This window comes from Pseudopodoces humilis, chromosome 6 (assembly GCF_049639895.1).
Source record: "Pseudopodoces humilis isolate 2021_Gansu_Grassland_sample_001 chromosome 6, ASM4963989v1, whole genome shotgun sequence".
Lineage (NCBI taxonomy): Eukaryota > Metazoa > Chordata > Aves > Passeriformes > Paridae > Pseudopodoces > Pseudopodoces humilis.
In genome coordinates, this window is record NC_142205.1 from 41,005,530 (window position 1) to 41,029,591 (window position 24,062).

At 37.1% G+C, this 24,062-nt stretch overlaps 1 protein-coding gene across 5 annotated transcripts in view; it reads right to left on the minus strand.

Annotated features, from left to right (window-relative positions):
- The window catches only part of GRIA2 (glutamate ionotropic receptor AMPA type subunit 2), an 85,603-nt gene that overhangs the window by 23,763 nt on the left and 37,778 nt on the right, over positions 1–24,062 (minus strand). For all 5 annotated transcript variants that reach the window (XM_005517586.3, XM_005517582.3, XM_005517584.3 and 2 more), the window contains 4 exons: positions 22,978–23,217; positions 18,587–18,783; positions 14,302–14,355; positions 11,823–11,984 (listed from right to left, as the gene is read on the minus strand). In XM_005517586.3, the coding sequence (XP_005517643.3) occupies positions 11,823–11,984; positions 14,302–14,355; positions 18,587–18,783; positions 22,978–23,217 (653 nt within the window). The remainder of the gene's footprint in view (positions 1–11,822; positions 11,985–14,301; positions 14,356–18,586; positions 18,784–22,977; positions 23,218–24,062) is intronic.

Consider the following 24,062-nt stretch of genomic DNA (forward strand, 5'->3'; position numbering starts at 1 on the left):
TAAGAACTTGGATTGAGAAGTTATACTGCTATCTAATTCAGTTACTCTATGATTTATTGGATCATTGAGATACATTTAATGTATTATCTCAAGAATATTATTTCTATAGTATATAATTACTTGCCTTAATATTCATAGCTCAGTCATACATGAGGATTACGTAAAGCTTTGCCTATCAATCAGTATCTGTATGTGCATATATAAAATCTACGTGTCATACTTTAGATTAAGACAGCTTTAATCTAAGGATCTCAAAATATTTCAAAAGCACAGTTGGAAATGCCATGAGAGCAAACAGCCCATGAATCATTTCTTACTGCTTTATTGTGCATACACTTTCAGCTCTTAATAACCTTCATGGGGCTCATTAAATCTATCAACAGCTTCATAAATTGATGTAAAGTTGACAAACTAAACCAAAGTGAACTCATTAAAATAAACAAGAAATGACAGACCAATAACCTGCTTATGCAGAGGTGTGTGTGTGTCTCCATAATAAATATAATGGTCATAAGTTAAAGTATGCATTAGCCCTGCCTTGATTCACTTTGTTTTTCTGTAGATTCATCCACATTCTGATCTGCACTATTAAAATAAATGGGAACACTATTTGGAACATTATTCTTTGGAAATGGGATGGGGTCTTCCATCTTATAAATTTATGGCAGTGTAAATCTCCCAACATCATTTCAGTTCTTTTCAACTTTATATGATAAGGTCAGCAATTTTACTACAAAATTAATTATAGGTGCTATATTTGAGTTCTTACAGAATCACTTGCATTAATTAAAGCATGGCAAAGAATACGCAAAAATAAATCCTGCATCTCACAATTTTAGAACTAGGATAATAAGCTGATAATATCAATTGCCTACAGATTTTACGCCATTTGCTCTGAAACATGGATTGCATGAATGCCAAAAGAAAATAATTTTCTCTAAGTAGATGCCTTAATTGCCAAGCAGAGAAAACACAAGGTCCAAGAAATTTTCTTCAACTTAAATTTCTAATTTAACTTTCTGTCTTCAACTTAAAAGCTCTACAGACTGTAGTAAAATATGTGAGCTGCAATTGCAAAGATGAATTTGAAAAGTAAAGACAAAACAAAGTCATCCCAGACTAAGCAGAAGCTATTAAATGTGCTGTCCAAGAAAAACTGGCAAGATGTTGCATCTTGTAACTTCAGATATTTTCCAGTAACTCAGGAGATACCAGAAATCCTTAGTTAAAAGGACCAGGATTCCATTTTTTACAATCAGCAACTGAATCTTCTGAAGGTGAAATTGCAGAACACTACCCCAGAAGCACAAGATTTTGTTATATGTATATTTCAAAGTTGTAAGATATTATAAGAAAGGTAAGTTAGCCTGTTAGACCTGAATTTAGCTCAATGCCTGTCCACGCGCTCATGACAAAGCTGAGAGATATGATTAGACATCTGAAATAATTAAGACAGTATACTTAATCAGTGGAAAAGAAATAAAAATGTGAAGACATAAATGCAAAAAAAAAAATAAAAAAAAATAAGGAAAGTACTCTGAATCACAAGATGTCAAATTCTGTGACTTCTTGTCATCCAAACAAAATAATAGGAAAACTTTGGCAGGACTCTACCAGCTGTGCCAAAGAATGCAGTGCTGCTGTACAAGACACTAGAGACCTCAGCCAGAATAGCAGACCCAGCTGCAGCAGCGTTCAGGAAGGCAGAAATCAGTCTGCAACAGGCACAGATGGAGGTTCCTCACCACGTATGGGGGCCTGCTGTTGGAACAGCAGGAGAAGGGACACTGTATCACTAATAGAGGCTATGAGAAAGGAGGCCTAAAAACTGGTACTAATATTTTCCCTTGGTAAAATTCTGAGAGAGGAAATATAGGAAATGTTCTTTGTTGCAAGAGCAGAAGGGTAGAATCAATCAGTATAAACACACCTTCATCATTTTCCTTATATTTAAACAATTTCAATGCCACCAAATATACAAAATAAACTATGATAAAATCTCTCATCTGAATTTTGCACATTTTTCCCTCAACAAAGTACTTCTCTACTCGAATGCCAGTATATACAACAAAAGCAAAAAGATTGACACAAACATTGTCACATCTTTATAGATTACATATAAAATATAGGTATACACATATGTAAACACACAAGTGGAAAAGAAAAGAGACACAAAGTTACTTGTCAAGAGCTAGTGAAGGAACTGGACAACTGTCTCTTGTACTTCCAGTGTAGCCAAACTGATGCAACACCTATTTCCTAAGGATCTTTAATGTAGCTGGGAGCTATTTCGAAACAGACAGTATTGCACACACTTTGGAAAATACTTGAAGGTTGTCTGACAGATAGGAAAGGTAATAGAAAATTGCCTAATTGATTGGAAATGGCTATTTCCTTCTGGAGCTCACGGCACCTTGCACAGCATCCTAACAGGACATGGAATTGCAAAGAGCTACTTCCAATAGAAACAAGAGACATTGTCAAATCTTGTACACATAAGTGTAATTGGAAGTGAAGATGGCCCTTGACTGTGCCCATACTCATGCTTTGCTCTCACCTGTTTTGTGCAGGTATTAGCATGAGCAGGGCTGTGTACACAGCAGCCTGCTGAGCTGGTTGCCATTCAAACTGCAAGTGGGTCTCTAGCACCCGAGCATCTTCATTACCTGTGGCTGTGTTTCAAATACTGCAATGTGAGATAGCGGTCAGGGAACCCAAAAAAGACAGTGAGTGGCTCTTCCTCTTTGTTAGGATGATGCTCGTGTGAAAACAGGTGGTCTTAGCCACAGACTTGCTTCCAGCTGTGAATAATTGCATACATCCAAAGGATATTTGGAAATAATAATTTCAATTTTTTTAGCAGCAGCCCCAGTCCTGACTAAAAGGGGAAGAGAGATTAATAAAATGTAAAATTACCTGATAGTTTAAAAAAATTATTTGGATTGCTCTCAGTAAAGCTGGGGTTAGAGACCAAGCCCTATTTATCTTAAGGAATATACTATACTTATTAAATTTTGTTTCCCAAAGTTGTACAGTCACATCCACTTGAACTTTGGTAAGTCTTTATTCAAAGACAACTGCAGCACCCTGTGTGCACAGAAAATCTAAAAAAAATAGGCATTTTTGCTTTGAAGTGCCATACTGGCATGAGATGCAAAGTACACCCTAAGCAACCTGTCAATTTAGAAAAACTTAAGTTCAGCTCCAAAACTGCTATCTAGAAAATCTGAAGATTTTTTTGACATGTTTATGTGTTTGAATTATCTCTTTGTTTGGTTTAGAAAGGCTGCTTTCTGGCCACTCCCAGAACAGCTAGCCCAGCAGCAGGCACTAGCCAAAGCCAAAATCCCTGGAAATCTGACTCCTCTTTGAAAGACATACTCGCAGCACATCCAGCAGAGACTGACAACAGTGGGGCACTGGAATTATCCTAATGCTCCCACTGCAGGATATTTATAGGAGAAAGTGACCTTCTTTCACTCTTTTAAGAACTGAATATAGCAAAGATCACAAGATTTATAAAGCCCAGAGTGCTTGGCCTTTCTACCTATTTTATCTACTACTCTAGTAAGAATGAGATTCCTGAACTGTAATTCCTCCCCCAAGATTGCTTCCAGTACAGAACAATTTCCTCACTAGAGTTACAGAGGTGCTAATTCAGCAGAAGAAAAAGAGTGCAGGCATCTACTTTATTTTTTTAGTTTTTTTTTTTTACATGAGAACAGAGGTTTTTTTTTTTTGGTCCTCCATTACAGTAAATGAAAATAATTTACTTGGATTTTAATTCAAAAAGGTTTACAGAAATAACAAAAAGATTGGATTTGAATCCACAAAATTTTAATTATAAAAGATGCTGTTATATTTTAATCATGCCACTGCCTATGGAAAATATACATACTAACAAAATAAATAAGATTCTAGAATGATTTGTTTAATTTTACTTCTAACTTAGAATAAACATGCAAAAAACCCAATGCCACTAATGATAAAATCACCTTGAATTCACTGTAAAACACAAAGAATATACAAATTTTAAATTTTCACCCTATAAATACACAAAACCTTCTCCTCAAGGCTAAGCCAGAGCAAAGCATGTAACTCTTATAAGTATTAAAAATCAGCAAAAACTGAAGCCTTTGGTCACAGAAGTGTAAACAGACCAAGTAAGAATATCTCACAGGATGAGAACAAAATGTACAATTAGAAAGGCAAAATAATTCTCTGAAAAAAAATATGCTCCAAGAAGTGGATTTGAAAGAGTTAATGCAAATGTTTGAAGTGTTGAAGTATGTTTGGAGTTCTCTGCCTTTTTCTTGTGAGTGTGGGTTTTGGTGTTTGTTTGGTGTTCATTGTTTTCTTGGGGTTTTTGATTGTTTGGTTTGGTTTTTGGGTTTTATTTTTTTTTCCAGGAGTGAAGAGGAAGAAAAAAACTCAATCAGCAACCCTCATCCCTCATCATATATACTGGCGTGTTCTAAGAATTTTCAAAATAGGCCATTTCAAACTAACAGTAATATTTCAAGTCTTAAATTTAAAACAATAGGGAAAAAAAAAAAAAGAAACACGAAAAAACCTAAAACACAATTCCTAAAGCACCATTCCCCATTTTCATTATCCCTCCTCAACTACCCTAATCGGCAGCAAGATACCTGTTGGATCAAGATGAACAGTTTTCTCCTGCTTGCTGCAATCCAATTTCCAAGCAGAATACTAACAGAATTGAATACACCATTCTTACCAGGTTGCTGATTTCACCGAGACATAGTTACTGTCAAAGAATAATAAACATTTTGTTTTCACTTTTCTGCCACCCCATGCTAGCTAATATGGGCAGCTACATACATTAGTTAGTCCTTAATACCAGACTTGCCCCAGAAATAAACCTGCATGTCTCCTCTCCTTGCTCATTCAAGTATCCCCAGTGATTCTCCTCCTCCCTTATTCCCCTGACCCAAGAAATTTTCAGTCACAGAAGCCTCTCCAGCTCTGAGCTGCACCACTTTTCTGTGTCTTTCACTCACATTTCAACAGCCCATTTTCACTTTGCTGACCCCTTTTTTGCATGACATCATTCCTCCTCCTCCTCCTCCTATTTTCATCTTTGTCTATGCCTCCCTCTTCTCCTCTTCTCCCCATTTCTCAATCAAGCTCTACTGTCCTAAATTACACGGATCTTTGTGAGGCCAGGGTTATGTCAGACCTTGAAGAACACTTGAATCATGAAGGAATAGTAGCTTTTCCTGCTTCTATCCACCATATCCAGATGAATTGCTGGTTGAGGAAAAGCAATACAGAGTTCCTGGGAAAATAGGCAGGAGGAATCCACTGTTGGCTGAAGATCCTTAAAAATTTACTCAGAATAAGTGGACTCAAAGTCAAAGAAACATAGCCACACAGAGACATCAGAACTTGGCTCTGTAGTTTTCTGAAGTCTGGTTTAGCACAGTTCAGCCACTTTTACTTTTAGGATCAAAGTATCTGGGTCAATTGGCCTTTTGCAAGTCTGAGACAAATCTACAGACATTGCCTCAAACCACCCACTGCTTTCAGTGACTGAACATTTCATTCTCTAATTGAGTTTTCTTAAAAAAACAACAACCAACCCAAACCAAACCAACTATGCTGGAATGAGCTATTATTTATGCAAAACAGCCTTAAGCTATTAGAAAGAAGGTTAACACTGAAATTTCTTGTGCTCACATTTTTGTATTTATTATTTCAAATAGAGAAGACTGAATAGTGGGATTTGAAAGCCCAGTGAAACCAGGTAGTTGGAACTCCAATGGGAAGCATGATTTTTTTATGCCCAGGAAACCAAGATGCAAGGACTGAAAGCAGGCAGAACAATCTCAAAAATCTACAATTTTATAAGGGCACTTTGAAAGAAAACCAAAAATATCCCAGATCAGTTCCTGGCTCAACCTTGCAATAAATACTAAAAATTACCTATTTTTTAAAAAAATTAATTTTTAATCATTATGATTTACTTGAATTAAGGCATATTCAATCATATTTTTCTATTAAAACTGTAGCAGGTTCAACAGAATATCCCTTATAACTCTTATTAAAATTCATTGCATTATAAAACCATTTTCCAACACACTGCAATCATAAGAGGCATGGCCCAAAATGAAGGTATTGTCTAATTTATCAACTGTAAACTTTTGCTTTGTCATCTATATCTAGACAAACTGCCTTTTGAATTTTTAGTGTGAATAATTGCTTTCAGTGTTTTCTTCTTTGTTCAGATTGTTTTCCTCTTTGCTCCTTATTATAAGTGAGTCATCTAAATGTTAATTATTTCTGCAAGGTAAATAATTGTGTGCTATGTATTTTTGTACTTTTTCTTCTGCATGTTATCTGTATTGCATCCTTGAGGTAAATTAGCACCGGTATAGTTAAACCAGCATCTTTCAGTTACAAGCATCATTACTCCTGACTTATGGTTTCAAAATAATTGCCTAAAAGACTATATGACTTGACTGTAAAGAAGAGACTCGAAAATGTGAAACTACTGAAGACAAAACAAGGAGGTAAAAAAAATCTAGTGTTTTGGTATCTTAGCTAAGCATTGGTTGGGTGGGGAAAGAGATTATGAAGCCAGAAATACAATCATGGAAAGAGAACCTCTGAAACATCATGTGCTAGCATGAAACAGTTACACCCCACCAAAATAGCTGCAATGAGTACCTGGGCTGTTATCATCTTCTGACACAATGGGATTCTCTAAGAGTCTGAGCTGAATTAGGTCTTCAACCAGGCAGCCCCAAATTTTTTTCTGCCTGCTGCACACAGTTTCTGTACATATCATATGCAAGTTGCCTCAGGCACTTCAAGCCTCAGGTTGCTCTTAGAAAAGCTTATCCCAGAGTAGTTTGGCTTGTAGAATAGACTATTTTAGTTGTCAGACCTACAATGATTATCTGCTCCAACTGCCTGAACAATTCAGGGCTGACCAATGCTAAAGTGTGTTTTTAACAGAATTGTCCAAATGCCTCTTAGAGAGGCTTGGGGCATCGACCATCTCTCATGGAGATCCTGTTCCAGTATTTGACCACTCTAAAAAAATGAAATAAATGTAAATAAATGCTTCCAAAGGTCCAGTCTGAACCTGTTCTAGTGCAGCTCTGAACCATTCCCACACATCCCCCTGGCACTGGATACCAGGGAGTAGATGTCAGCACTGTCCTCTCTACTCCCCTCCTTAGAAAGCTGTAGAGAGCAATGGGGTCACTCCTCAGCTTCCTCTTCTCCAAAGGAGACAAGCTCAGAGTGCTTAGCTGTCCCTCACAGGACATGCCTACTTGAAGCTCAGCACTTAGGTAGGGGGTTGGCTCTGGCTGGACACTAGGTGCCACCAAAGCTGTTCTGTCACTCTCTTCCTTGGAGAGAAGAAGAGATAATATAATGAAAGGCTCATGGGTTGGGATAAGGGCAGGGAGAGATCACTCAGCAATAACCGTAACAGGAAGAACTGACTCAACTCCGAAAAAATTTAATTACCAATCAAACCAAAGTAGGATAATGAGAAAATGAAAACTAAATCTCCAAACCTCTGAACCCACTTCTCCCTTCCTCCTAGGCTCAACTTCCCCCACAAATTCTTTACACTCTGTTCCCCCAGTGGCACAGGGGGATGTGGAAGGGGGCTGTAGTCTGTTCAGCACCCATCTCTGCCACTGCTTCCTTCTCACACTCTTCCCCTGCAGGGAAATTTCTTCTCTGGCACCTGGTCCACCTCCTGCCCTTCCTTCTGCACTGGCTGTCAGCAAGGCTGTTTCTCTCATATATTGTCCTTCCTCCCTCTGGCTGCTGTTGTGCAGCAGCATTTACCTCTTCTTGAATGTGTTATTGGAGGCACCACCGCCTTCGCTGATGAGCTTAGCCTTGGCCAGCGGTGGGTCAGCCTTGGAGCCAGCTGGTATTGGCTTCACTGGACATGGGGGAAGCTTCCAGAAGCTTCTCACAAAAGCCACACTATGGTCCCCCTTCTACCAAAACCCTGCCCCACAAAGGCAATACAACTCATGTCTCACTAGCCTTCAAGAGATACAGATTGATATTCAGCAAACAGACCAAAGGCTGCTCCTCAAGAGAATGGGTTAATCAGATTAGCAACTGGAGACATTTGATGGGAACGGATGAGCTGTCCTTCAGTGGCCTTCCACAAGACCAAGAAGCTTGCCTTAAATGTAATAGTCTGGAGCAGCATTAAGGCTCAGAAAGCCCAGCATATTTGTAAATACACAATACTGGATCGAAAGAATGGTTCAACTTTTAGGCCTTTATAAAATGAAAAATTTTTTCTTTTTGCTACTTGACAAAAAATTAGCCAGTATGCTTAACTCTATGCTTCAAGATCCACACATTAGCTCTTCTAGAACTGCAAGCATAGACTGGTATCACCCTTGGTTACAGCAGACATGTTTTAAATTTGTTCTGATTTAAATTGAATCTGAATTTGATTTGATTTGATTTGATGTATCAGCCAGCATTCATTTTGAAAGTTGTAAAAATATTCTGTAAAAAGTCTGCAAAGCACTTATTTTAAGCATCCTGCTTAATCTTTGAATCTTGTGCTTTTATCAGTACAGGGACAGTGCAGCAACAAATGAGAACAGTGTCTTTTCTCATCTCTGTCCTAAGACAGCAATTTTTTATAATTAGTATTTCATAAATTGTAAAGGTACATTTTTTAACGCAATTTGATACAGGTCCTCTTCTGGGCATCTGTGGAAAAGGCTTTTAGCAATGCTCCTCTTTCTTGAAGAGCATGTTTCTTTGAAATGCTCTTTTTCTTAGAAAGGGTGTCTTTGTCTATTTTCAGGACTGTACTTGGATGCTGTGATATGTCTTATCAGCTCAGTCATAGTCCATTGACTTGCATTCTGTAATGGGAAATGAATGCACACTTACTTCTGGATTACAAAAGGAAGATAATACAACAGAGTTGCAATGTTTTTGTCTGCAATGATAGAACACTTGCAATCCCAGAGACAATATTACCAGATAGGGGCATGTAACCACTCTCATTTCTATACTGGTGACGCAGGGCTTTTGTCAGCCTTCCTATTTGTTTCATACAGAATCTGCAGCGAGAGTTGCCTAGATTCCATGGGACTGGGGGCAAAAGTTCATTTATCAGCACTGGCAATTTGGACAACTACCTCAAAATCAAAAGGGGAGAAAAGTTATTTGTAAGATCACTTAAGGGACAAGTGGGAGACCAGCGCATTAACCTGCTCAGTAATCTAGATGCTTATACAGTTCTCCAAGAAGCAGAGGGTAACATGGCTAGAATAACAATATAAGAAGCAATGAAATGCTCACGAAGGACAGGCAACGAATTCAATTCAGCACAAGTTGATGAAAAAATCCTATACTTAAAAGTAATGATTAGGTGGACAGACATGGTATGATCCCTGGTATGAGGGGGAAAAAAAAAAGTAAAAGAAAACTAATACAAAAGAACCTTCTGAAGTGAGTACTGTCTCTGAGACACATGAAGCCATTATTTCCATTTCCTCAGCACAGCACACAGATGTGTTGCAGTAGCCAGTCTGGCATTTCAAAGAGGTACCAAATAGAAAGGTTCCAGGGCAAAATTATCTGAGAGCAGAAAACTCATAAGAAAAGGGATTATTTGGTTTTGCAGGGAGTAAAGCGAGGCAGGAAGGGTGGCAGCCCTCTTCAATGAGAAAGCAGAACCCCCTCACAGCCATTAGGAACATATAAAGGAGTAATAGATTAGGTGATATAAAGGCTGATTAAGGTTAGACAAAAGCCAAAACCAGGATGATTTAAGTGCTGAAATGGATGCTTGGAGAAGCTGTGAAATCACTACTCACAGGAACTGCACAGGTTTACCTGATTCTGCCTTCAGGCAAGGAGGACAGAGCGGGTGACTGACTGCTCAAAGACCTTTCCTGCCCTGTTTCTATGGTTTCTATGATTCTGCCCTGCCTCTAGCTCCCTCAAGGATGGGAATGAAATGTGACATATCTCTAACCCTACATGTAATGACAAGCAAAAATGACAAGTAATACGTGTATAAGGGCAAGAGATAGAAAGCTACACAAAGAAATACAGTAACTGATACAATCAATGTCACCAAATATTGAAATATGCATCTACACTTTCCTCACCATCAATACCTCTAGCTTTTATAAATTATCTGATAATCTAATATAGGTCTCAGTTTCTTGAGTATCAGTGCAGTCCTATATATATCTTGAGCAAACAATATAAAAAAGAAGAGAGGTCGGCCTTTTAAACTGAATTTAAAATGTGTTCAAAATTAATTAAATTCAAGAAAATAAGTATTTAAATTACTTTACTTTTCCTATCCATAATAAAATAAACCTCAAAAGTGGAAGGTTTACAGCAATACAACATTGCAACCACTTCATGCTCTCTAATACACATGCAATTTCCCCCTAGTGTAACACCAGAGACCTTGCTACTGTGATTTACTTTTCCATCATTGATAAAGACTGCATCTTGGTTTCAGTTTGAGTTCTTCACTTTAGTCACACATTTTATGTATTTCCCTATTATTATTTGCAGACTGTGATTCTGCAACATGAATCTGTAGGTAGCTTTGGGCACTCAAGAATCAGAGAGACAAAAGGATGCTATTAATTTCCCATAGCCACATCCCTTCCCTTTTTCCTAAATGAGAGCAGTACGGATTTCATATGCTACACACTTGTAATACAAATGTATCTGAAGACCTGACACAGACTCCAGTTTACTTTGTCAAATATCAAGTAAGAAATTCACTACTTCTGTCATAAAGATTTTAAACAACAAAAACAACCACAATAAAAAACACTTTGACTAAGTTACTACCAAACTTGGCCTCATAAAAAAGGAATCTATAATATTTTTCTTATTAAAATTAAAGTTGTGTGTTTTAAAGGACTTTTCTACCATGCATTTAAAAAAATGGTTCTTCCTTCCTGCTGAACTTTTTACTCATTTCATTATAAATTAAGAATATGTTTCATAGTCAAACTATAGCACAAAAAAAAGTTAAAGCTAGAACATTTGCAACTTATTGTTTTGTCATTTAAAGCTATTTAAGAAAGTGTTCTTATTAAAATTTGTGATTTTATTACTTAAAAAAATTATCTAACATTACAATTGAATTATTCTTTTTAATATCTTGCAGCCACTAATTGATCCTCATGATGGTTAGAGAAAGTGAGAAGGTACTATTATCCTAGTTTTATCCAGAAGTAAAACTGAGGTGAAAAAGCTAAACCACTTGCCCGGTGTCACATCGCGTGTCACACAGGCCTGAAATCTGACCATGATTTTGTACGTCAGGCATAGCATTTAATTTTGTAAGTCTTTGTAGGACTTAGGCATCTGTCTCAAAGGGACTGTCTAATCATTTCTTTGGGATTATGTTACATCAAAAAAGTGCTAAATCTGTGCTCCCCAGAAGCATGATTAATATTGGTCTTTAAACATATCAAACTACAGAGAATGAGAAACATTTCAAAAACAGAGAAAGAGAAAAATCAAAACTAGTCATTAGATCTACTTAATCTATCATCATATCTAAACCAATTTCCTAACAAGCTGCCAGGCACAGATTTACAGTGACACAAGAAAAAATTGTCCTGAACATTTTTAAGAGTGTAGCATCCTTCCTCAATCAATCCTATGACAGAGAATGTTAAAAGTGCCCTAGCAAAATACAAAATTGTGTTGGCACCATTGATTTTCAAGGGCTTTCTCTGTCTCTTGTGTTTCTATCTCAGACCCTTCACTTCCTGTACCTCTAGTGCAGTTGAAACAAACATAGGACATACCTTGATTGTACTAGTGTGTGCACCAGGATATTCTTTCTCCTCCAGTGTTGACCAACGTTGTATAAATTTTGACACCATAGGATCATCATAGTCAACTATCTGAAATCCTGAGACATTAGCTCCTCCAAACTGAATTTTTGACAAATCTCCATCAGTAAATCCCTGAGAACAGAAAAAAAATATGTCTGTTATTTTAATAGTTTTGGCAGTTCTCTCAATAGTGTATAAAAAGAAGGAGTTACTGTATGACCTCTACTGCAGAAGAGTAAGCCAACATTTTCCTCAAACAGGATCCAACTTAAATCCTGGGCTGCCAGGATTAAGTCATCAGTTCCATCAGCCAGCAAGGGGGTTCTTCTTGCTGCCCACTAGACAAACACTTTTATAGAGAGCAAGGGCTGAGTGGACCTGACCTTGCCATCCTGGCTTCCTAAACATCCTGCTAATTTCAAGGGCACCACTTAAGTGAGAAAGGGAACAGTGGACATGAGTAACAGGCAGGCAAGTTTTAGGCAGGAATACTTACAGCCACAGCTGTATCCTCTTTTTTAGGAGCTCTAAAGCATGTAGAAGGACTTACCATCTCCACTTCCTCCTCCTCCCTTTGACACAAAGAACTACTTCTCATTCTTACAAAGTTCTTGTGTTCTGTTTTCTGTGTTCTGTGATTTAACTTCACCCAAATAACCATACAAATGCATCTACATGAAATAATGATGTCAGACACTTCATTATAAATGAATGTTGTGAGTGAATACAAAAAGAAGCAGCAACTTCAAACTGCATTATCGTAAGTTGCTACAATTGTTATACTAGATGCTCTTTAATTATTGCATATTAATGATCTTCATGTGTTGCTGCCTGCTAATACAGACACTTCTGCACGGATCATGTAACTTGAGAGCTGAACAGGAACATTCATTGGACATTCAAAGCTTTTCTCCATCTATCAGCATTTTTTTCAATTTTCAAAATAGATCAATTTCTTGAATGACTGATCAGACTGGGGGAGAATATTACTGCAGTCCGTAAAGAAGAAAGCAGGCGGGTTCAGTGAAGATGAGATATGACTCAAATGCAAGGTAAGTTTTCTTTCTGACAGAGAAAAACAAGTTTTTAAAATCACTACCATAAACATATGTTAAACAGCTTTAAAACACAAGATTCAGTAATTTTTAGATCTTATGGACTTACTGTTACAAATTTAAAGCAATGGCTAAAATAGCAACCAGTTAACATAATGAAATCCACTGGGCACATTTTCTAAAATTTCCCTTAAGACTCAAAATACTGTTTATCCAACATTTGCAATGAAAACCACAGATGTCTAACAGATAATTTTTTTCACATTTTGCTAAGACTTTTATGCCTGCTTTATGAATATCAGCACCTCAACTTCTTTATCCAAAAATTAGTCATTGAGATACAAGAATGAAACCCCAGTGTCCAGCTTTTGAAGAAGCCTTTAAAGCATCAGGCCTTTTCACACCCTGGCACCCACATGACTCTTCAGAGCACTGCCTGCCTGGAGGGGGAAGTGCTTTCATCAAAGGCTGGGAAGAGACAGGGGTTATGCCTCAAGAACCCAACCCACACCATGCTCCTTCTGTTTCCTCTGGCTCCTCAAAGGACTCAAAGGAAGACAGTGTCAATTGGGGCACTCTGGGCCCTGCTGGAATTTCTATCAAACACTATCACAGTTCAAGAATAAATGATGAAAAAGATGGTTTGGTGGCATTTGCACTATACAACCCCGAAAACTTTTCTTGAACACGGTAACTGGGATTTGAGCATGCAGAATTTGCTTTGTCTGTTACAAAAAAACCCAGATGGACTAGTTCCCCTAGCTTCAGTAAGTGTTTATAGACTTCAATATCAGTAAAATGGCCCTTCATCTTTAGACACAATTTCAAAAAAAAAAATTACTTTGACAGAATTTAGTAAGTTTTCTGATCTTTCCCTGCAGGAACACTACTAGCTATACTGTCTGATCATCTATGTTCAAGAAAACATTAATTCAAACTGATTATTCAGCCAATCTGAAGGACAAAATGTGGAAATCCAAGACACACTAGATGTCTAGCAGAATGAAGCCTGAGAACCATGATTCTTAAGTAGTTGAAAAGTTGTGAGAAAGAAATCACCTTGCTGAATGAATGTATCATCCTATGATACAGAAAGTTATTTTTCTATTTTACATATCCTCTTTTTCTAAAGTATGTAGAAAAAGAGAAGTTCTATTGAAGGAGCTGAGCAACCTTCATTCCCATTGATGGGAATATGATAAGAGGCATTTAAACCCTGAAAAAACTCAGCCAATAAACCAATATAATGTCAACACATGCATTCATTTAGTGAGGATAAAGACATCTAGTTTTTTTTCTGTTTTCTAAAATGTATTTAAAACAATACTAGTAGGTGGGCTGCCATAAACAGTCAAATGAGCAATACAGGTATTTTAAATACTAAGAATGCTTACCAGATTTGCAATGATATAGTGGTATCCTTTAACATGTTTACCAATTGTGATAACCTGTAAAAAAGAAGAAATATCCCCATAAAGGAGAATGTTCACCTGGTACACAGACAAAGACTTGAAAGGTACAAAATGCAGTATAATGTAAAAGCTGGTTAAGAGCTTTACGGTATACAATACTGAGCTTGTGTGATGCTTTATGCTTTATTTTACCTAATGCACTGCTGAACATACTCTTTGCTGGCAGAAATTAGGTGTGCTGAAGTCCAAGTCCCAAGAGGGACAGTCCCTCAAGACAAGGGAGCTGAATGCTAATTACTGTGGTGCGTATTCAGCCAGGAGAGAGGAGGCATCATGCTTTAGCAACACTGTGCCTCACAGACTCCTGCTAGATTCTGCCCAATGTCATTAATGAATTATGAGGAAGCCTTGTAAAGTTCAAACTGTTTACTGCCCTAAGTCTTCCTCATAATCTCCCTCACCAGCTGGTGGTTCCTCAACAGTCTCTTTTGGGAGACCTGCATCACAGATTCTTCTCCCAAATAAGCCTAATTAGGCCTATGTTTGCATGGGGAAGTTTGCATTTGGAAGCTAAGCACTTCTCCAGAGGAAGTTTGTGCAAGATAAGAGGAGTCTAGAGGTTTATTCCATCTTTCGAACAATGAGAACAACTTAAATTAAGAGTGGATGACTCATTCATTTCCTCATTTAACATACAACATATAACTAAAATATTGAGACTAAGTATCCTGAAACTTATATCAGGGTACTAGTGAACAACACTCCACATACTTGGCTTAATGAAGCTACAAAAACATAATTGAAAGAAGTTTTAACACTGAGTTTACCAAAGCTTGGGACTCAGAAGGATCACATTACACAGGTGATAGAAGCAATTAAATTGTTCCTCTTTTGAGGTCAGTATATATCTGATACATGAACTTAAATAACCTAAAACACTACTTGCATCGGACTATTAAAACTAAATACTTATTGAGAGGCTTAAGAACTATTTTCAGATCTATTTCTTATGTAGCTGCTGCTCAAGAAGAAATAAATTTCAGTTAGACCAAATAGATTAGCTCTTATGTATGAAATACTTCCTCATCATTGGTGTCTGATAAGACAACCAGTAGCTGCAAGCCTTTGGATCAATGCTCAGGAACTCTGCTCTAGCTGCCACTTGGTACTCTTTCATTAATCCAGCTTGCTAAAACTTTCCACTTGTTCATATGAACACCAAGGATGCTGCCAGTTAAAAGTGAGAAAAGTCTGTAGTAGTTCCAAAAGCAATGATGAAGGAGCTGTGCACACAAAATCTGCTCAGCAGTTCAGAGGATCTTCTCTAGCAGGCATAGACAAGTAGAGGCAGTAATTACACAGCTGCCCAGAGGGTGTTATCAGGGTGAAATGAGATTCTGCAAAGGAAGCTGCTTGAGAAGAGACAGAAGCTATATAATGAAGAGCGTGGTAGCACAGACCTGCCAGATCAGAGAAAAGGAATATAAACTTGTTTAAGGAGAGCTTGGGAACTGGAATATTTCTCAACGTACATGAATTGTTGAAATCTGGAAGAGAAACTATAACACAAGACAAAAACCAAGAATGATGAAGCAGAACAAATGTGTGCAAACACATTTTGTGGCTATACAAAGATCCAAGGCTACAAGATCCAAGGGCTACAAAACGTAACTGGGTGAACCTGAGGCTGTCACCCCAGCTTAAAATATTTTCAGGATAAATCAAATGCACTAAAATGAAAGATCTGATCAACAATAGAAAGCAAGGAAAAAGTAAAGAAGTTGCTTTATTTGCACACAAATAATACTTTGGCATTCAAGGAAAATCTGATTAACAGAAAGCCTGTTGCATTTCTTACTGCAAAGATACACAGAAATTATTAAATTATTCTGTATTATTAAATATAATACAGAAAAACTACTTCAGGCATCCTCATGAAATGAAGGAAATTTCTGAGGGGTTTTTTTTTTCAGGGCAGGAATTAAAATAATTTTTCAAAAATAAATCTGGTAGCAAAGCAAGGCCTGAAGTAAACAGCCATTAGGAAAAAAAAATCAGAAGAACACACTCAAAGGACGCTCACAGGCCAAGAAATCCATTGTTCAGCACTTCATTTTGAGAGATAGAGAAAATTAAGAGAGAATCAGTTATTCAGACTTTTTTATAGGCTATTTGAGAAATTGAAAATGAGTTTACCTTTAAATGTAAGGAAGGGAAGTTACTGACTGTAAGGATAAGGATGGTGTAAGGGCTTAAAAAAGAGCCCAAAGTCCAGAAACAACTAGGCTATCTTGTGAAAAGAATTCCAAGACCATGTGGGACAGCTGAGAACAGCTTAAGAGAGCATATTCCAGGGCATAGCAGTAAACTATTCAGAGAACAATAAATTAGAGTTATATCAACTGACCTGTGAGGCTGATTCAGTTATCAAGGATTCTTCAGTGACTTACAAATCAAAACAGCAGAAACAAAGGCTTAGCTATCTGTGTGCTTAAGGAGTAGCACAAGTCTGTGGGGATAAGATGAGAAACTCTAAGCATCTAAAAAAGGGGGAATCAATCAAAGTGTAAAATGCAAGAAAAATATCCCAGAACTGCAATCAAAATAAGAAGCAGACAATGACAAAAATAGGTCTATTATTAAACAAAGACTGCAAAAGTGAGTGGTTACTGAAGGGTAACGAGGGCTCTTGTCTATAAAAAGTAGCTAAAAGGTGAAACTGAATAAAATTACAGTCAAAGTTTCATATCAGAAATTATCATGAATTTTCATACTTATTTTAAAAAGAATGTATAGATAGCAAGATAAATGGTAAAAATAGTCTTGCCAAGATCAAAATACGTCAAAGCAGTCAGTATCTTTTTTTCTCTGGCCTGATAATCAGGAAACAGCAGATGTGACATAACTTAAGTCTAAAAAGGTGTTTGCTCTGCAGTGCATCATTAAAAACTCACAAGAAACATGGACAAGACAAAAAGTCACTGTAAGGTAAGTTGAGAACTGTCTGAAAAGCCACACAGAACCAATTGAAGAGGACCTATAAGGAATCCTTATGTCAAACATTGCTCTACACTTTAAATTTCTTGACATTGATAAGTCAAAAAAAAAAATTATTTTGAAAAACAGCAGATGACAGAAAGATCACACTCACAGAGATCAATCACTCTTGAGAACAGGATCAAATTAAAATTTATCTTGAAAATTAGAAAAACAGTTTGTGGATATGAATTCCAAATAAAACAACAAACATAGAATGTACTCTGTTAAGGACACTGCTCATTGTCTGAACCTCTTCAAAATATAACGACCTTCAAAACAGAGACCAAAATAACAAGCCCTTCAAGAAACCTTCAAACAAATACATTCATACCCTGATGATACATCCTTACTGATGCTGCACAGTCTCACATGACGAAGCTCAAGCCAACAGGGAACTATCCTTACAATTTTCCATTGTGCCCTGCATGCATGAAAAGTAGTAAGGTACAGAGCCAGTAAGACCTTCCTAGACACTAGGACTGAAGTGGTGGATTTCAAAGTAAAGCAGTAATTTGAATCAGAGCACCGTGATAATGTTGCTAAAAAGAAAATTTAGAAAAAAAAATCATTTTGGCAAATAATTTGCATGGGTGAAGAGAAGACAGATTTTGCTGTTCTTTTTAAAGCTCTGGAGGCCTTTAGCTATGAAAAACAGCATCCAATTTTGGTTAACACACTTTAAGAGTGACACAAAATGAAGAGACAAGCAAGGAAAGTACAAACGACAAAGAACTTCAAAACACGAATTTCAAAGGGCATTAAATGAGAAAGAGAAGCTGTGATACAGTCTTCCCAAGACATAAAAGGTTCTCAGAAAATGCATTAGAGAGAGAAAATACTTTCTAGGTGTAAAAAGAACCAACCCTTAGGCATAACTACCTACACTGGACCAGGTATAATAGTGTATTGACTATGTATAATACAGTATACTCCTTTGGTTGTGAAATAGTCTGAACAAGGTATTTCGTAAATTGCTGCTTTTATTTTAAAAACCCAGGATAGAAAACAGGATCATCCAGATAGAATTATCTTGCCTTTGAGCAAAGGGAGGGATTACAGGATTTGAATGTTCACTTTCTGCCTGGCACGTAATGTAGTCCTCAATACAAACCAGTCACTGTCAAATGATTCATAATAATCACAAAAATACCAACAAAACAAATGAACTCATTACATTTACTTATAGAATACTGCTAACTGCCGTCACTGAAGGAAGAGAATAGCAAACCTGATCAACAATGTCGTTGACTTTATCGCGTTCACAGTCCAAAATCACTCGTCTTTCCTTTTTTACCTCTAGATCTTGAAACAGTGAACGGTAAGTTTCATCTTTTCTCTCATTGTTAATATTTCCTACATTGATAGCAGTCACTTGCCATTTCTTTTCAGCAGCAGAATCCAGCACAGCTTGCAATGTTGATAAGCCTAGTGAAGCACAGGAGAAAACAGAAGATATGACTGAAAAAGCTTCAGGAATTAACAAGCTTCTACAATGTGATTTGTGAGATCACTTATTTCATATCTCCTGTAACTTGTTTGACCTGTCACAAGTAGGTAGAAGTCAGAAACTAAGATATATGTGGGCCCAATCAATTAGTATTGCATGAAATTTCCATTTGCATCACTGCAAGGCATCAAGGTAAAGCCTCTTCAGTACAACCTTTGGGTTTGGTTCAACCCTCTGCAGAACTGGATTTTGCTGGTTTCACTGATCCACTGCTGAAATTCCACATAGTGGGAAAGAGATCTTCTAGAAGAGGAGTGATCCAATTAGAGCAAAAAGATCAGCGGCTTATTAAAAAGGCGATCAGCCTTATTAAAGGATCATCTGCTTAAACAAAAGCTATTGAACAGCTTTTGTTCCCAGCACTTTAGCAGTACTGTATTTAAACCCAGACCTCACTGAAGTCCATGGCAGAATTCCCATGTTCTGCAGTGATGGTGATGGATTTACTATTTCTGTTGCCTACAGTCATGTCCTTGATTATGAAGGATGTGCTGAGATATTTTTTCCATATAGATAAGCAGGCTCAATGCTAACACCTACAAGCAGTGTAGAAAAGTTTGCCTCCATCTCGTACTTTTGGCATGTTACAGATAGGGAGCTGTAACATTTGTACACATGCAGCTTGCTACAATATGCTGTAAAACCAGTGAAGACTTTACTTGACAGATTTTACTTTTTTAGGGATGAACTAATGTAGTAGAGAAACATGAAAATTACTGCTGGAAATTAATTCCTGCTATACAAAAAGTACAATTTTAATGATTTCCAGCAGTACAAGAATGAGACTTACTATGTTTCAATTCCTACATGATTCTACAGAGCAGTTTTAGGAATACCAGATACTAGTATAGGGAAAAAAAAAATATAAATTCGACTTTCTTATTTGTGAATTGACCTTTTTTGCACATTCTTCTCTCCTGAGACCACCAAACATTGGGAGTAATTTCTCTGAGACAAATTCTGATGTGGTTGACAAATCATGAGAGTTATACCTGAAGCTAAAGGGAGCTTCAGGTATAACTCTCATGAGAAACAATAGTGGTTATGCCCATAAACATAGAAGGAGAGCACTAAGAACTAATTTGTCTCACAGTCTGTAGGTATAATATTAAATTAAGATTGGTCAGTGTTTAGCAATTCAGCTTCATCAGTGAAAATGGCAATGACATACAGCACTACACAAGACTGGTCATCAGCAAAGGTAGAAAATGGCAGGCTTCCAAAAGCATAAATTGAATTATTATCTTATATAATTCTGGTTTTCCAAGTCTCCTTAAGAAATACTGATAGTAAGCTTTGCATGTCATGCAAAGAATATTTATTTTAAAATCACAGATCACTGCAGGCCACTGGTACATATAAACTATTTCAAATGTCAAAGATTAATCTGGTGAACTTGTGTTAATAAGGAAAGATTAGTAATGTAAGCAAACTGAGAGATGCAGGGAACACATTAAAACACTAAAAAGCACCAAAGTATGTTTAAACCTCAAAATACTGCTTGAAATGATGAATTAAAATGTTAAAGAAAGAAAAATCAGCCAAACTGAAACACATTTATTCTGAGTAATTGTTTCAAATCTCATTTAGCAGATTTCAGGTCCTCCAACCTAAGGTCTAAATTTCCTCTGAGTTAAACAATCTCAACAAGGCACAAATTAATAAGGACTATTAATGCTAATACCTCCCATTGCAAAGGGTTCCCATAGTTTACTCCTCTGATCTTCTGTTTTCCCTAGGGTTTCTCTTTTCTTGAGGTACTCTCTGCAGAGATATCAAATGGCTGCCTGGATTGCTTGTTTTGGTTTTTTTTGGTTTTTTTGTGTGGCAGATTTGTCATCCCCATACAGCTGAGTTTATTCTGATAACAGCTTAGTTTATTCTGATAGCTATAACACATTGCAAAATCACAAAAAAACCCTCCAAAACCAAAACAACCAAACTGAAAGAATTTGCAGAAATAGTTCTGTGATTGTGAAGTTTTCTGGAGAGTAGTAACGGAAGTGGGAGACTCTGCAGAGGAGAAAACTCCAGCAACTTCAGTTGCTATTTTTCAAGCTGCAGGAGCACTTCTGCTAGGGAAACTCATGCCCTGAACCTCTTCTGGTTATCACGAGACAAACTCAAAGCAGTGACCCTTGAAAAGGAAGACAGAAGAGAGGCTGAATAACTTAGCAATTCTTTTACAGCTAGAATCTTACATTAATGCTACTACTTTTTCCACAACTCACTGTTAGTAATGGCAGAGAGGAGGTAAGGATGGTAAAGGACGCTGCTCCACATGACATGAGAATAACTACTGTATTAAGACAGCAATGGCTTGGGCACACATATACTGAATGGCCTCACACCTTATGGATAGAAATGACAGGAAATTGCCCTGAACCTCAGCCACAGAAGTGGTCTAACACTAGCAATAAATGGTTCTTTAGGGAATGAGTCATCAAACTAATTCTTATTAGCCTTCATAGTTTCCATGAAGAGTTAGTCTTTTTTTATCTCACTTCTGAAGGTGGAAACATCTTTAATTCTGTATCATTCCTTAAATATACATCACTGTCACTACATGAGCAGGCAAAAGTGCTTAAAGGAACTGTGGACTTGTGTATCCAGGATCTGATGTCCATGTAGCTGGCTACAAACTGCTCGACTCCGCAGGCTGATCTCATGCAATCTGTGGGGAGCAATGATTTACTCCACATAAGGTAGGAGCTTCATGCCTTGGAGCTTGTTGTCACCGGGGTGCCTTGCCACAATTAAAACCAACAGGTAAGAAAAAAAGGAAGAGCCAAAGGGTGGCTAGAAAGAACAATCTCATGCTGTTATTCCCAGTCAGATCCAGACAGTGCACCTCACAAGAACTAAGGTTTTTTTCAGTATTTCCTGAATATAAATCACATGCAGGTCACATTCTGCCCACTGCTAGATGATCGACAGAATACTGGCTAAGAAAGTAGTTTTTCATCTGTCCTTTCTGAAAAGGCAGTGAATGTTTCTGATTCTAATGTGAATTTGAAAAGGAACTTCCAGAGAAATGAGCTTAGCATTCATTGTTCCATGTGGCATTTCCTTTGGAAGACACAGACCAGGATTAGTTCTTCTAACTTGAGTGCTTACAAAAATGATAAAGCACTCTCTTGAGGAGACCCCTTAAGCTTCTGAACATCATGTGTAAAATGGCATCAGAATGCAGGAAATTTAATGTCACCCAATTACTCAACAAACCATGGAGTGGCATAACCGTGCTTTAAATCTACTAGCATTTTATAATTTAAAATGCATTTATTATTTAACTCTGACCAATGAACATGCAGGCAAGCCACAAAATAGCCTTTTTAAAGAGAACAGGAGCAGCTAAGAATAGAAGAAAGTTAGCCAAAGACTAGGTGAGGAAAACCTGAATTTGGAATGATAATAATGGAATTCCAGAAAAAGCAATCAAAAACCTCACCCTTTCTGGATAAAGCGGCTTCTTTTCAGAAAACTAACTGATACACCACAACTTGCCAATGACATTTCCAAGTTCATAAACTGTTATATTATTACTACTACAGACGTAAAAGGGCATGAGAAGGTTGTATGGTGGAGTTAATTGATCCCAGGCAACGGATTTGGGTTTATCAACATCAACAATAAAATCTAAGCGCAACAGAGGAGAGGAACTCAATACCAATAGCAGTCCTCAAACTAGTAGGGACTGACTGCGTCCAAGATTTATTGCTTGCTTGGTGCCCAACTACAGATTTTGCATATGTGGAGTGAATCTGTGGTAGCAGCTAGCCCTCCATGCTCAGATTTTTTTTCTCCTTAGATGTTTCTTTAACAAAAAAAGAAAAAAACTTTACTCAGAAACTGTTTTACAGCAGGTGACTAATCTCACATTGCCTAACAGTTGCAATTCTATTAATGCATACCATAATAATTTCATACTCATTTAAACAATTTTGTTTCTGTCCCAAAAGCTAATTTCAAAATGCAAGAAACACTTGATCATTACACTTAGACTTGGAGGTAAATATTTCTTCTGTTATTTACTTATCTAATATGAATTCCAGATTTCAATGAGATACACCTGCCAAACAGGGTGCAGGTAAAAAAGTACCACTCCTTACCTCTGTCACTGTCATACAAATATGCAAACTTGGTCCACTGATAGTATTCAATCAAGCTAAGAAGAGCTCCCTTGAGGTCAGGTCTCATCTGAATGACAAAGGGATGTGTTCCATCTGTTGGGAAGCTGGGAGTTATGAAGGAGACATGAAGAGTCCCACAGAATGATGTTATGGTATTTACAGACTTCTTGTCATAGAATCCAAAAATAGCAAAGACTCCTCTTGAAAACTGGGAGCAGACTAGAAAGAAGAAAGAAAGAAAATTAGTGGGAGAATTTATTTTTAAAAAATATTGAAATCTCTATAATGTATATATTAATGAGAAATGTGTGTCTGAAAAGTGTCTGATCACATAAATACCAGACAAAAAAATTAATACTCTGCTATGGAGATAATCTGTTAGTATTATCAATCAGTAATATAAAACTTACACTAGAAAAACAAGATAAAAGAAAGTATCAGAAGTATCAGATGCATATATCAGATCAGATTACTCCTAGGTGATCAATTCAGAAATAAAACTCACCAACTTATTCTTAAATTCAATTTCTGTTGTAAAGAACAGTGATTACAGACATCACTGGTAGTTGCAATTCAAAAAATGAGACATTATGACCACACATAGCATTATGGAAATAGATAATATTTTGTCATGTTTAAAATAAACTGCCTCTGAGGTCAAGACTCACTGAGCTTTTTGCAAAATACTTTAAATAACTTTCCATTTGTGGAAACACAAAGCCAAAACTAAATCCAAATCTATCAAGAGCAGCAAGAAGTCCATTTGCTTTAAAACCCTCCTGTATCAGAGCATTATTTTAATTCCTGCTTTGCAGGACTCAGCAAAAGCTGGTCCTTCTGGATGACACTTGCGGTCATGTTGCAGGAAGAATAACCTCACAGGTGTAAATAACATGCTGATCATTCACTTTTTATCACTGGAGACAATTCAAGCCAGTTGATGAATGTGACTGGCCACGACAGCCTGTACAAAAGAGCTGGTTCTTCTGGGGTATTCTTTTCTTTGAGACTGCAGGGTATACTAGTGCCCAAGTTCTACACCCAGGGTACAATAAGGGAATATT